The following is a 13,935-nucleotide window of genomic DNA, read 5'->3' on the forward strand; positions in this document are numbered from 1 at the left end:
CAATTTTCTGCTGGAAAATCCTGTCTCATCAAAACAAAGAACATTGTCAACAGTTTGACAGAAAATTACCGAAATTTTAAAAGGTCAGAATCTTCGGATGTAGTAATATTAGTATAAACAATAAAATACAGATGAAATTTTTAAATCTTAGCAAAAGCATATTTTAAGTCTGAAAACCTTTTTTTTTTTTTAATATCAGTTTCTTTGAAAAATCCTAAGATTTCAATATTTTTCCTGATTAGAAATGAAATAAAATTTTTGGCCTGATACCCGCTGGTATCTGACTTGTAGCAAATATCATTATTTTAAAGTCACTACACCATATAGGGCTAATTGCATTGGTTTACTCATAACTTCTTCTGTAAATTCTTAGTAAAGAAACTGAGCTAGAATCAGTTTTTATGGCCTTTACACAGCTTCCTGAATTGTATAAAAAAAGTGTGCTAACAAGTCATCTCAAGCTGAATGCAACTGTACCTTGACTAAGTAAATGTCTTCACTTTCAGCTTTCTAAGACTGTACAGAGAAGGTAAGAAATAAAGCAGAAGTATCAAAATTATTGTCTCTAAGCTTAATTCTAGTACTTGGCCAGACGCCCCACCAGTATTTGAGCAAGAACTGGTTGAGGAAAATTGTGCTCAAGTTGGACTATAAAAGAGACATTCCAAACCACCACCAGGGCTTGAAAGGTTTACTGAATGCCTGAAATAACGAGAGCAGTTTTTCCTTCAAATGTATATAACTTAAATTTCGAGTTGTAAGAATGAAGTATCCAGTTACAATGCTTCCAGTCCGTTTCCAACTTAAGCATTTCAGGTACATCAGTAATCTGCCATTTCCTTATTTTGTTGCAGTTACTGAAGTCAACCAAAGGACAGGCTGGGAAGTCAAAGATAAGGATAATTTGAAATTTGAAATTACAAAACAATTTTTACTTCAATGAGTCCGTGACAAAACCCAGTAACTTCAGTGAAACCAGGAATCATGATCTTTAAAGGTCATTGCATAATAACAGAAGGCAAAAATCTTTCTGAGTATTACTCTAAAAAAAGCATCCCTTTTCCCCCATGCTGTTCCTTCTCTCGTGTCCCTGCCTTCACCATGGTTTATGGTTACAGTGGATTCTCTATACAGTTATTTTGCAATATTATCGGGAATTTTATTGCATTGCCACTCCTCACGCCTACAAAGAGGCCAGTCTGAACTAAATGACGAGGCTGTGTGCAGGAATCCCAAAAAGTCACTTCCTGGGAAAACTGAGAACAGTGTTTGCAATATGAAGAAGAAAGGATGCTATACGTGGGATAAACCAGAGGCTGATACATGCTGATTGATAGGGGAAGGCTTTCAAGGAAGCGTAAAACAGGAAGGAGAAGGATAGTAAAAACCACTGAGGATGTGTTTGGCTCGAGGAAGGAAACAAGTTGTGTCGGACCTTGCAAGCGTAGAGATTAGTCCTATAGCAGGGGACATGGTAAAGGAGAGATTTCAGACTAGTGACAGGTACGAGCACAATGGTAGATGAGAATATAACCTAAGCACAAATCATTTGGGTGTGCTGAAAGGAATGAAGAGAAATGCAGTAAAGATAGAAAAAGGGCAGCTGCATAAGTGAAGGAGGGAGATGAGCATGATTGGATCCATGGTTTCCTAGGTAGGAAGGTCAGGGAAGGGATTTAGTGCTGGTCTGTGGTGACACATACCAAGTAACAGGAAAGCATAAATCATAATCCCAATGATTTGGGATTATCAGAAGTGAGAAGCACAGAGGAAAGCAGGAAGGGATCAAGGCTCCAGCTTTACTGACTGGAATTAGTCTTGTTTTCTTTTATCTCTAGTTGTCCTAGAATTCTCTCATGTCTGCAAAGCACTGTGGGATCTGTAGGTGATCAGGGCTCTAGGGTGGCAGTGTCAGGGGACTTTTGGCAGCTGGCAATTCTGTTGTCCCCATACATATGCATTAAATTGAATGGCTGTGGTACCACATATTTGAAATACTAGAGAATGTCTTGAAATCAGTGATCCTCAAACACCTATGGAGGCTAATAAAAATCAGAAAACCCCCAAAGTCTAATAGGCAACAAACGGAAGTGAGGAAGAAGTCAGGCCTGCAAATTTTCCGTGCACTGCTGCAAGAATGTGAAGAATGCGTGTGACACCTCCTGCTGCTGTTTATATGCTACGTTCGCCAAATGAGTGGGGGTTGGATTGTTTATCTAGCTTACCCTCCACTACTGGGCTCCCTAGATCAAGAGCCCACACAGTTTACGTAGCATCCTGAGCCAGCTGCTGACCCAAAGATACAAGTCCGTGGCTACTGAAATGTCTCAGTCAGCATGAACAGGACCTACAGTTGCCTGCAAGGAATTTGGGCTTGTTTGGTAATGGGTCTCAAGACTGATGGTGCTCCATCAGATTGAGCTGGAGTTTACAAATGATGACTCAGGTATGGACGCAGCAGGACATGCTGGGTTTTTATTCTCTTTCTTGTGAAGCTTCGCTTTGTATATTTGGATAATCTCTCACAGTCAGCAGCTTGCTCCACTGATCCTTGAGCATTGTCTTTAGACAGGATTCCAACCAATCCCAAACGCCTCTGTCAGTGGTGACTGTAGTCTGTCACCTAATGGGAGGCAGCGCTCAGTGCCTTACAAGAATCAGTTAGGGGAAAAGTTAGAACAAAAACAAGAAATTAACTAACTCTCTTTCCCTATCTGTCTGTGAAACCAAAAGCTATGTTAGGTGGATTTAATACACCTGGGGAAAATAAAAAATTGAAAATATTTTTGAAGTGTTTTGTGTTTTGTTTTTTTTTTTTTTTTTAATTTTACAGGTATTGATGAAGCACCAGGAATGTTAAAAGACTATTCAGGAAAAAAACTCCAAAATACCATATATAATCCAGAGTCTATGTTCTTAAACATATCTGTGAGTTTTATAATTGCAAATTAAAATAACTATTATAATCGATACAGAATTTTAGTAATAATTGAATAACAGATATTTAAAGTATTTTCTGTTTCAGGTTTATGTTGATAATGCTGTGACCTTTTCTGAAAAATATTTTATTTGGATATTATCATAAAGAACAAAGAAACATAAATTCAGGAGGAACAACTAAAGATCACCATTACAGACTTCAAATACTGCAACTGTTATTTCTGCCTAGGTGGAGGAGCAGTGTTTTCAAATTACATACAAGAAGATACTATAAAGATAAGTTATTCATTTCCCTGCATGTTTATTGAGCCTCTTGCAGATATTTATGTTAAAGGTAGCTCCTGATATGATAATGTAATAGTAATCTTCTGAAATGTTTAGTTTTACATTTGTAACTTCTCCATTAGAGCTAGACTTACGATTTCCAAATTGTTTTTGAAATCTCCAGAAAGTATATGTTTACAAGACTTTTTTTATGCAGAAGACTTCAGAAAATGTAAAGAATTCTCTTCTCACTGTACTGTTTTAGTCAGTATTAAATACAAATAAACAGGTAGAACTGAGATATATTCTTATAGATTCTCCTATGATTATTTTCTCAGCTTCCATCAGCAATGAAAATTTTAAACTTCATGAACAAATCCTGCATGTTAATTAGTTTAGACAATTGTGAATTAATATTTAATAACTGTGCAGTAATTTCTACATAGTGATAAGCTGTAGTGATGATTAATGAAATGGTGTGCGCTTACACTGTCTTTGGAAGCAATGTCCTAGTGTGCTCTTAGTCGTATTTATTTAGGACTATTTATTAGTCCTGTTTGTTTAGGACTATTGCTAGTCCTGTTGGCACGTGTCAGACAGCTGCACAGTAGAGGCCTTAGGGCCCTGCATGTGTAACTGCATTCACACTACACTTCAATGCACTGTGGCGCGAAAGCTGCCATACCCACTTTGCACCCCACTGCTGCAGACCTTACTCGCACGCACGCCATTCCTGACCTTCCTCCTGCACATCCGCTGATAAAGCCCACATGCCACTAATGCCTTTTCCCATCAGTCACACAAACTCTCTGACTTAAGAGCTCTGCTTTTAGGCTCTCCATACACTCTGCAGGACAGCCTGGTAGTAGATGAGTACATTGGACTAGTACTTTGGACTTCAGCATCTGTGTCACCTTGCAGCAGAGCATTCCATCACGTTCTTCAGTGACTTATGAAAAAAACCCTCTCTTTCTTGTTTTGACTGTCTCCACCACTAGCTGGGCTTCTTGTTCCTCAGTTCTTGTACTGGAGAAGACATTGAACAACTGACCCTTGCTGACTTTCTTCATGCCTTTCGAAATGTTACAGACGTCTACCACATCCTATCTCTGGCATGAGCCAGAAAGAAGCCAACATGTATGGAAAATCAGGGGACGAGGCCAGGAATGTAGAATCAGGAGAATTTCAATGTGACTATTGAGGCACAGCCATTCCAAAATAATTTAGGTTGTTATTTCTAGGTGACAATAAGAGCAAAAACTCAAATCTTGCATTTGACCTACGAAGCTTCACTTTTTGGTTAGAGAAGAGGTGCGATGTGAGGACGGCGCACATTTCCCTCCCTAAATGCCTAGTCTCTGTTACTGCAGAGCTCATCCACAGATTACAGAGTCTGGGTGTCAGGTTCTCACCTCTGCTTCATTAGCTTCATATGCAAAATGGAAGATACTAGAGCTGACTTAGATAATTAGTAAAGTAATCTCTCTAGTAATTGGATGTGCTCCCAGTCTGCCTGCTATTCATATTACCTAGTTGCAACTTGGACCACAATCGTTCCTGCTCTGTGCAAGTCTCAAATTATTTGCATTTTTAAGGCCGTCATTGTCACGAACACTGAAGTGACTCATAACTTTTAAAAATTAAAAAATAAACCTATATTTGAGTTGCTGTCAGTACAATGGCTGATTCTAAAACATTTCCATCAAAAAACTCCTCTTCCTCCTTTTTACCAGAACGTTTTTTCAGGGTTCTGACCCTTTTTTTTTTTTTTTTTTTTAACATTTACACTTTGTTACACACAGAAACATTGTTAGCTTCACCAGCTTTTGTCCAAGACCCTAAATTTCCACAGGTCCACTCCAGTCATCCCAGATGATCAAGCTAGTGAGATTCTGTGACAGTGTGTAGGGATGAGTGTCTGGCTGGCTGTGTCCACGTGCTGCTGTCTTGATCTGGCTCTGACAATGTCCTTTCTCCTCCCCTTCTGGTTTTTCTCCCTTTTCGCTCCAAATCCACCTATGTAGAATAATTCAGACGTCTCAGAGTTCCCTGCTTAGAAGAAGGGAAATTTTCACTATTGGATGAATAAACAACCCAGACACATTCTCTGCATCCAATAGCTTCAGCAGTCCTTTGAAATTCTTCAGTCTCTGATGACGAGGCCTACATACTTAGATAAAGTGCAGCATTTCCAGAGAGGCATGCAGGGATTCAAAAAAATACAGCCTTTGCACGACTATGCAGTTGCACAGAATTCTTAAAAGGAAGTTCTGCTTGGAAGAGTAGGGTCTTTTCAGCACTGTGGAATTTAAGATGACGATGTAGGGTTGAAAGAAAAGAGATGACATTTCTGTTGAGGGGATTCTTATGCACATTATGTAGGAGGAAGAGTCACAGAATTTTAACTGCTGACCTACATGGGGTCAGTTTTGTGGTTCAGGCACAAGAACGGGACTACTGCTTCCAGAGGATCTGTGGCAGGATGTGAGAACTAAGCAGCGGCATCCGAGGCATGATTCATAGGGTATGCTGCAAAACAGTGCACGCTGCAGGAATCCGAGACGAAATTTCAAGTGCAACAAATGGATATGCAAAAAAATAGAAGTTCTTCAGAGCGATCCTTTCTGCCCGTTTCCAATTTCGTAAAATCTTTTAACAATGAGGACTCTGGAATTACAGAATTAAAGCTACTTTTAGTCCTGATGTTACGTTCTTCCACAACTTGCTAGCTTACAATACACACAAAAGGTATTAGATCTTATAGATACAGCATGATATAAGAAGTTAGTGTTGGATTGCTTGTTTACTATTCAGCCCAGCTTCTTGCAGAGCTGCCTTACTATTTATATCCATAGGTGTGACCTTGTATTTGTCTGTATCTGAATGGTCCTATTTAGGAGGTGTAAGTCAGAGCACAACCAGGCCATCCCCAGCTGACCATGGTGCCCCCACCCTGGCTGCCTGAGCTACTTGTCCATCACCTCTTGAATCAACACTGTTTACAGCCTGGAACTTTAAGTTGAAGTGTCATTGTTTGCCTTAAAAATGCAGTGATGACTGCTTATGAGCTCACAAGCTGGAATAAGACAGATGCAGCTGCCAGTAACCTTCCCAGCTGTCCCAGGCGAAGCCATTCCATCAGAGCCTTCAGTAGGTGAACCTGTCTGTTTCTGACCACTCTGTCCTCAGCTGTAAGTATAACTCCTCCAGGCTCTCCGAGTCATACACAGTATTCATTCACAGAGATTTTATGTTGACTTTCTAATCATTACTACAAATCCTAAATAGCATTTGTCCTACTCTTGATTTCTGCACAATCATCTGGAACTATCTCCACTGATAGGTAATTCCTTTTGAGCTATGTCGGTCACCCCATATCTGACCTGTGGAGAGCGAGCTTTCTTCATAGAATAAAATGTTGACTTTCCAGAAAAATAACCAAGAACTATCCAAGTATATTATATTGGCACCACTACCCTTACAAGGAACTTAGTAATTTAACAAGAAATTAAACAATTTTTCCATAAAGCCACATCAGCTGCTGCTGCTGTATTCCCATCTTGTAATTCCTTATTGCATCCTGTATCAGCATTTAGTGTCTGTGATTGATACCAGATAAATCAGACTGTTATTATCTGTGTTCTCACTTGTCCGATTTGAATATTTGAATACTTGAATACTGCAATAATTTAAGCTTTATTAAAACATTAGTATAATTTCATGCTTCCTGAGATCACACATGCAAACTCCTTTAGGACTCTCAAATTCAAGTTCTTTAGGACCTGTGTACTTTAAAATATTTGTCTCTAAGAAAAGTTGTTCAATATCCTTCTGAACTTGGGCTGTTTCTAAAACTCCCAACCGTGCATATTCCTTGACATTCTCATCCATTTTTCTGTGCTTTATAACTTGTAATGATTGCTAGGTTTGCCCTTTTTCTGCTTCTTGTATATATTTATTTCAAACTGTTGCGTTCACTTCCCCACTAAATGAGAAATGTATTTTTTCTAAATCTTCCCTCTTTCTTGATCCTCAATACCCTGACTTATGTCAAATCAGTTTCTTCTTTATAGACTCCTCCTACTTTGATACAGGTTTTCTATGTAATTTTTCTTCATTCTGTCATTTGTTTTCTACACCTTTTTTGGGAACAAGTCCAAATATATGTCTTGGGATCAAGAAGATGTAGCCAGTACCGTGTGTGTATATAACATGGCTTGTAACCTTGTTTGCACATACTAAATACAGCCATATCGAAATACTCAGACAAGAACTTTCATTCTAGTAATTATCTTTACCCTAATAAAGCCTGAAGTTGTTAATTTCCCTAATATGATTTTTTTTTTGGTCAGAAAATCATTAGCTAGTGTTTTTAGGCACTTTAATAATGCTTTAGCACATAGCTCCAAGTTATATGTCTGATCTGACGTTCCTCATAATAGCAATGTCATTTTCTTTCCCAAAATTATGAAAGAAAAAGTTATCTTGTTCTTTAGTCTTGACTGCTGTGCAAGAGGCCCTCACTGATAAACCCATTTTAGGCATGTTCCTATTACAGTGATCCATGTGCAGTTCCTTTCCTATGAATATGATAAGTTTAAAACCACATTCAGTACTCCATTTCCTCATTTATTACTCAGTTCCTGGTGGGCCAAAACCTCTCCCAGGGCAAGGTCCTTGATTGTGTACAGGAACTAAGGGAGCCCAACCTTTTAACTCAGTTAAGAGTGGCCTCTCACGGTCCCTGAACATATTTCCTTCTGGACACAGTCCTTCAAACCGTTGGAAATGGAGAGAAAGAATTGAGACGTGACCCGACACACATCTTCTAACTCATGACACTAAAAAAAATAATTAAATGTTTTTTTCTTTCAGAACTGCTTTCCAGCATGGGTAGTTGCCCTCAATGCCCAACCTTTCTTCTGGAATCACTGGGGTGGAAACAGTTGAAAAAAATAAACCCCGTGGCAAATATAATGGGAATCAGGATAAAACCTGACAATTGGGCACTACTGTTGGGCTGAGCATTGTTCAGACTGGTATCCAAGTAACACAAGGCCAATGAAAAGAAGATGAACATAAATTTTTCATAAAACAAAGTATGCAAACTGAAATCAGATTGAACTTCTTGTTTTCAATTCACAAAAAAACCTTGAAAGAATCAAAACTGCAGTGAACAGTGGCCTATGCTTAATCTGATGGCCACAAGAGGGTACAATTTGTAAATTGTAAATGAGTGTAACGGTCCCACGGAGGTTTCCCTAAGTGACATCAATCTTTTTTGAAATCACAAAAATCCCTCTCCAGAACTGCCTAAGAGAAATTCTGGCACGGCACCTCCCCAGGCATGTCCCCTCGGGGACTTACGGGTTGCTGAAGGCAGGTGAGGAGCCCCTTTCTGTGGGTGTTTCCCTTCAGCAGGGCCCGTCATCTGCTGTTCTCGGACAACTGAAGCTTTTCAGACCTTTCTTTGCATTCAAAAGCAGCGTGGCCAGCAGGGTGATGGAGGTGATTCTGCCCCTCTAGCCCCCACCTGCAGTGCTGCCTCCAGCTCTGGAGCCCTCAGCATAGGAGAGCCATGGACCTGTTGGAGCAGGTCCAGAGGAGTCCACAAAGATGACCCAAGGGCTGGAGCCCCTCTGCTGTGAGGACAGGCTGAGGGTTGTGGTTGTTCAGCCTGGAGAAGAGATGTCTCCAGGGAGACCTTAGAGCCTCTTCCAGTCCCTAAAGGGGCTCCAGGAAAGATGTGGAGGGACTCTGGATCAGGGAGGGGAGCCATAGGATGGAGGAGGGGGCACAGTTTTAAACTGAAAGAGGGGAGATTTAAATGAGATACTGGGAAGAAATTCTTTACTTTGAAGGTGGTGAGGCACTGGCATGTGTTACCCAGAGAAGCTGTGGCTGCCCCATCCCTGGAGGTGTTCTAGGCCAGGCTGGATGGGGCTTTGAGCAGCCTGGTCTAGTGGGAGGTGTCCCTTCCAACTCAAACCATTCTATGGTTCTGTCATTCTGTGATTAGCCAAGAACACCATATGAAGAACAACTGAGCACAACATGCCTTCAGGTACATTATGGATGCCCAAACTATACTCTTGAAGACATTTGTCCTTAGGCATCAGGGCCAGGCCTGAATGCAAAGGCCAAAATGGCTCCATCAGAGCACATGAGGAAACGATGTGAATTCTGGAGCTGGACACTGCCTTTCTCCTGGGGTGAGCAAAATAGATGATGGAGAAAGGAAAGCAGTGCATGACTGGAGGCTTCCTGCAGTTGCATAATTAATTCTGGGGTGAAAGCTCGTAATCTATGGTTTTGGCTCAAACCAGCCCCCGTGTAACTCACTTTGATAAACCAACATCAATACTTACTTCTGGAATAGAATCACAGAATGGTTTGGGTGGGAAGGGACCTTTAAAGCCCATCTAGTCCAACCCCCCCTGCCATGAGCAGGGACATCTTCAACTAGATCAGGTTGCTCAGAGCCCGTCCAACCTGGCCTGGAATGTTTCCAGGGATGGGGCATCTCCCACCTCTCTGGGCAACCTGTCCACAGAAAGTTTGAAAGTATAAAGTAAAAATAGATAGATAAAATTGTGTATATAAATGGCAATGAACGCCCGGGTATGTAGCCTATCTAGAATGTACTCTGAAAGGGCTCTCTCACGCAGTGGTGTGTCTGGGGGGGTCATAAATGCACTGGTGTTTTTCTGCATTTTAGGGAAAACTGTCAAACAAATGTTCCGATGCTGCAGCAGCGGCGAAAGCAGAGACTGGAGAACTTCCGTTTGCGGTTGCCATTGTGCGACCCTACCTCTGCCCGCGGGCAGGATCCACCAGAACCTGCTTAACTTTCCGATCACTCAGCAATGTGTTACAGGAGAAAAGGAAAAAGAAAAAAAAAAAAAAAAAAAAAGAAACGAAGCGGGAAAAAAATAAACCCCTTTAGCGAGAGGAGCATCCCAGCCGCGCTGACAGCGCCAGGACACCCCGGCACACGCTCTGGGGCCGCTGGCCCTTTAAGGGCGGGCGGGCGGCCCCTGCCGCCGCCGGCCGGGAGACCCCGTGCCTCCAGTGAGAGGTGAGACCAAGATGGCGGCCGCGCAGTGACTGAGGCGGAGCCGGAGGGAGCCGGGCTGGACGGGCCGGGCCACGCCGCCGCTCGTCCTCCTCGGCAGGGCAGAGCGCCTCGCTGCCGGCCGGGCTGCTGGGTGCCTGGAGCGCAGCCACGTCGCGGGGCGCGGTGAGGAGCCGGGACTGAACCGCCGCCGCAGCAGCACCGAGAGGAGGAGGAGGAGGAGGAGGAAGAAGAATATGGCGGCGGAGTCGGGCTGGGAGTGAAGCCACCGCCTGCGACGGGAGCCCATGGGGGAGACGGGGCGCTGAGCCCGCCCGTCCGCTTCATCCCGCCCCGGGACAGGCAGTGCCCGCAGGCCCCGGCCGGCCCCGGCGGGAAGGAGGGCGGCTCCTCGCAGCCCCCGCGCTGACAGACGGCGAACGAGGGGCTTCGGGCCTGGGCAGCCGCTGCACAATAGAGCCGAGCTCCGGGTCGGGGCGAGCGGCCCCTCTCCCGCCTGCCTCCTTCCGCCTGCTTCAGCCCGGCCTCGCCGCCCTCCCGCCTGCTTCTCTCGGCAGGGCCCCGGCCTCCAGGGTCGCCGGTTCCTGTCAGCCCGGGCCGGCCGCCCGGGCCGTCTGCTGTCCACCGCTGCTTCCACTCCCGTGGATCCTCTTCTCCTCCAGGATCCCTTCTTCACCGCCTCTCCTGCCTGCCCTTCACCCTGTAAAGAGCCTCTTTCCTCTCTGCGGCTCTCCCCTGCGTAGGCTTTCTCGCCTTTTGTGCAGCGCCTGACTGTGCCTGGAGCGGCTCCCCTTTCACATCTTCATCTCTTTTCTCGTTCCCCCTCTTCCCCTGCGCCCCCCAGTCCTGTTACCCTCGATAATGAGGATTCCGTTGGAGCACTGAAGAGGAGTAAGAAGAGCTTGCTTGGCGTGCCCCTGTGGGGCTGCTGCCTTCCTTCCCGCTCCCCTCCTTTGAGGGGGGCCTAGCCCCCGACCAGCCTCCTGCTCCTCCAGCGGTTGCAAGCCAGAGTGGTGGCTGTGGTGTGGCAGGCGGCAGGATGACTGACACCCGGCGGAGGGTGAAGGTTTACACGCTAAATGAGGACCGCCAGTGGGATGATCGAGGCACAGGGCATGTGTCCTCTTGCTACGTGGAGAGGCTGAAGGGCATGTCCCTGCTAGTCAGGGCAGAGAGTGATGGTAAGTCTATGTCTGAAGGTACAATCTTTTCCTCATCCTACCCAGAAAAGGAACTGGGTTTAGCTTTGTGTCTGTTGCCTAAGTGTTTTGCTGCATAATTCAAATATGATTCCTAAAAGCAAGTAGGCACTAACTGTAGTTCATTCGTGTTAGGCCAAGTGAAAGAAATGGCAGGTTGCCATCAAGTGCAAGCATAGTAGGCACTTGGTTTTTAGGGAGTACACAGTGTTGCATACAAAGCATGTCCAGGTCTTGTTGTAAATCTCGTATGGGTTTGGATATCTAGTGATCTATCGCTAGATGCCCAACGTACTTCAGTTTAAAAACTTAACCATTGTGATGTATCCTTCCTTAGATATTTCTGGAAATGATCCCCTCGTGAAAGGAGTTGTTCAAAACTTAGATCATGTTTTTTTTTAGTATGAATTTTTAAAAGGTCATTGGATGGTGAACACCCTTTCTTTTTTTCACCCCCCGCCCTCCTTCCCCGTCTCCTTTCTTTGTAGCAGGAATTATGCAAGACATTCTAAAAGCTATCAACAGTTAGCAAAGTACAGCTGTTAATAGTAGTAAAGACAATACAATGGACAGAACAGCATTTTCAGAGATGCATTTTTTATGGAAGAGTAGTTCTCAGTCCTTCAGCAGTTGTAGATCTTCCTGTAAATAAATTTAACACAATGCATTATCAATTTCCTTCACGTTTTCTAACAACATATCACAACAGTATAGTTTGAGTAGTACTATCTACCCCTGTAGCTCCATGTTTGGGATGATCTTGATTATTGGTTAAGTGAGTTCATGACTGCTATGATCAGAGTAGATTTTAAAATGTATAATTTGCAATATCTGGCACGTACCATTTTGCTAGTAAAGTCAGTGCGTGACTTATTACTTCATTAGAAATATAGCTACTGTGTCTAGTGACTTGTAGGTCTAGTTATAGCTTGTGACTGTCAACAGACTTTGGGATTTTGTTTATTTGGCTTTTTCACTGTAGGAACTACGATGAAAAGCTACTTGAGAATCATTAATTCTTACTGCTTGAGAAAGTTCTGACAAACTACAATAATATCTACAATTATGTTAATCATAAACTGATAGAAGGAATCAGACTTTCATCTAAGCAGGATTTTGATAATTGAGCTTCTGATAAGCATGAATTTCAGGGTTTTGTAGTTCTATGATTATACTTAAAAAAGTTAAATTGATACTTGATTTTATTTATTTTACACTGAAGAAGATGCATTTATAGCTTGGCCAAATTAGTAGTGTAAAAGAAAACATTCAAAATGGAAATAGACTTAGTTTAATTTCAACAGGAGGGAGGGAGTTAAAAAGAAGGTTACCACTACATTTTTAGGCTAATCTTTACAGTATATGTTGTTGTAGGTACCAGTCCTTTCTGTCTACACGGCTGCTGTGCTCATGTTTAAAAACTGTTGTCTTCTATACACTAAACAATTTCCTGATTATTTTTTTAAATTCTTTTTAGAAAAGAATGCAGAAGAACTGCAGTTCATAACCTGCTTGCAAAGAAATAGCCCATTCAAACTAAAATCCCTTTATCGACTTTCAGTGGGATACATGTACTTAAGACTGATCAGAATCTTAATCGCACTGTTGTTGCCAGTTTATTTGTTACAAATGAACATCTGTAAGAAGGAAAATACAAATTGGTATAAACCCAAAACAAAGATAAAGTTGTTACTTTGTGTTGCATAGCTAAGACACTCTAATCAAAGCAGAACTGGCTCAAATTTACTAATTGCATCTAATACACAGAAGTGTATTTAATAGGATGCACACATTAAACCTCTCTCAAACGGCACGCATATACTCCAAGAGTATTAAAATAATATGCAGAGCTTAAGTTCTTAATTTAGTAGGCAGTATCAGTTCTGGGTAAATGCGCACTCTATTAATAGGCTAGTTTTTCTAACTTGCTTTGTAAACACCTCAGAAAATCTGATTTATATCTTGTTTACTCCCAGTGTCAATTGTTTTGGGGCTAATTTTGAAGGCAAATGCAGTCTTTTTTACATGTAAACAGCAAATGGTTTGGAAAAAGATAATGCCAGACTTGTGTTTTAGGTAGTAGGCAATTTCTGTGTTCCCTCCTGTGCTTTTTTACCTACATGAAGTAGTTGACTGTGATTTCCACCCACCCTCCCCCCACCCCCGTAGTTATCAAAAACATAAAAGTACTAGGAACCTGACCTATAGCACCATTTGCCTCCATGTTTCCATTGCGTTCTTGTATTGTCTTTCTTTGTCAGCTCCTCCTCTTTCCACAATGAAACTTCTTCCTTCCTCCTTTTCTAAACCAGCTTTTCCTAGGCTTTGAGCTGAGATCCGTCCTGTGCAGGCTGGCAGGCTGGCGTGTTCTTGCTGACTTACTCCAGGAAGCTGACCCAAAACCTCGGGATCTGCCTGAAGTCGAGGTTTCCTGAGTGGGGAAGGTTGTGGGGGGTT

At 42.7% G+C, this 13,935-nt stretch overlaps 1 protein-coding gene across 2 annotated transcripts in view; it reads left to right on the forward strand.

Annotated features, from left to right (window-relative positions):
- The first annotated feature begins 10,268 nt into the window (after window positions 1-10,268).
- Window positions 10,269-13,935, forward strand: part of PPP4R3A (protein phosphatase 4 regulatory subunit 3A) — a 45,631-nt gene continuing 41,964 nt past the window's right edge. Inside the window, exon 1 of one of the 2 annotated variants that reach the window (XM_074584205.1) lies at window positions 10,269-11,460. In XM_074584205.1, coding sequence (XP_074440306.1) covers window positions 11,458-11,460 — 3 coding nt within the window. In that variant the 5' untranslated portion in view covers window positions 10,269-11,457. The remainder of the gene's footprint in view (window positions 11,461-13,935) is intronic. The other variant, XM_074584204.1, reaches the window with a different exon arrangement.

The sequence above is a fragment of the Larus michahellis genome, chromosome 4 (assembly GCF_964199755.1).
Source record: "Larus michahellis chromosome 4, bLarMic1.1, whole genome shotgun sequence".
Taxonomy (NCBI): domain Eukaryota; kingdom Metazoa; phylum Chordata; class Aves; order Charadriiformes; family Laridae; genus Larus; species Larus michahellis.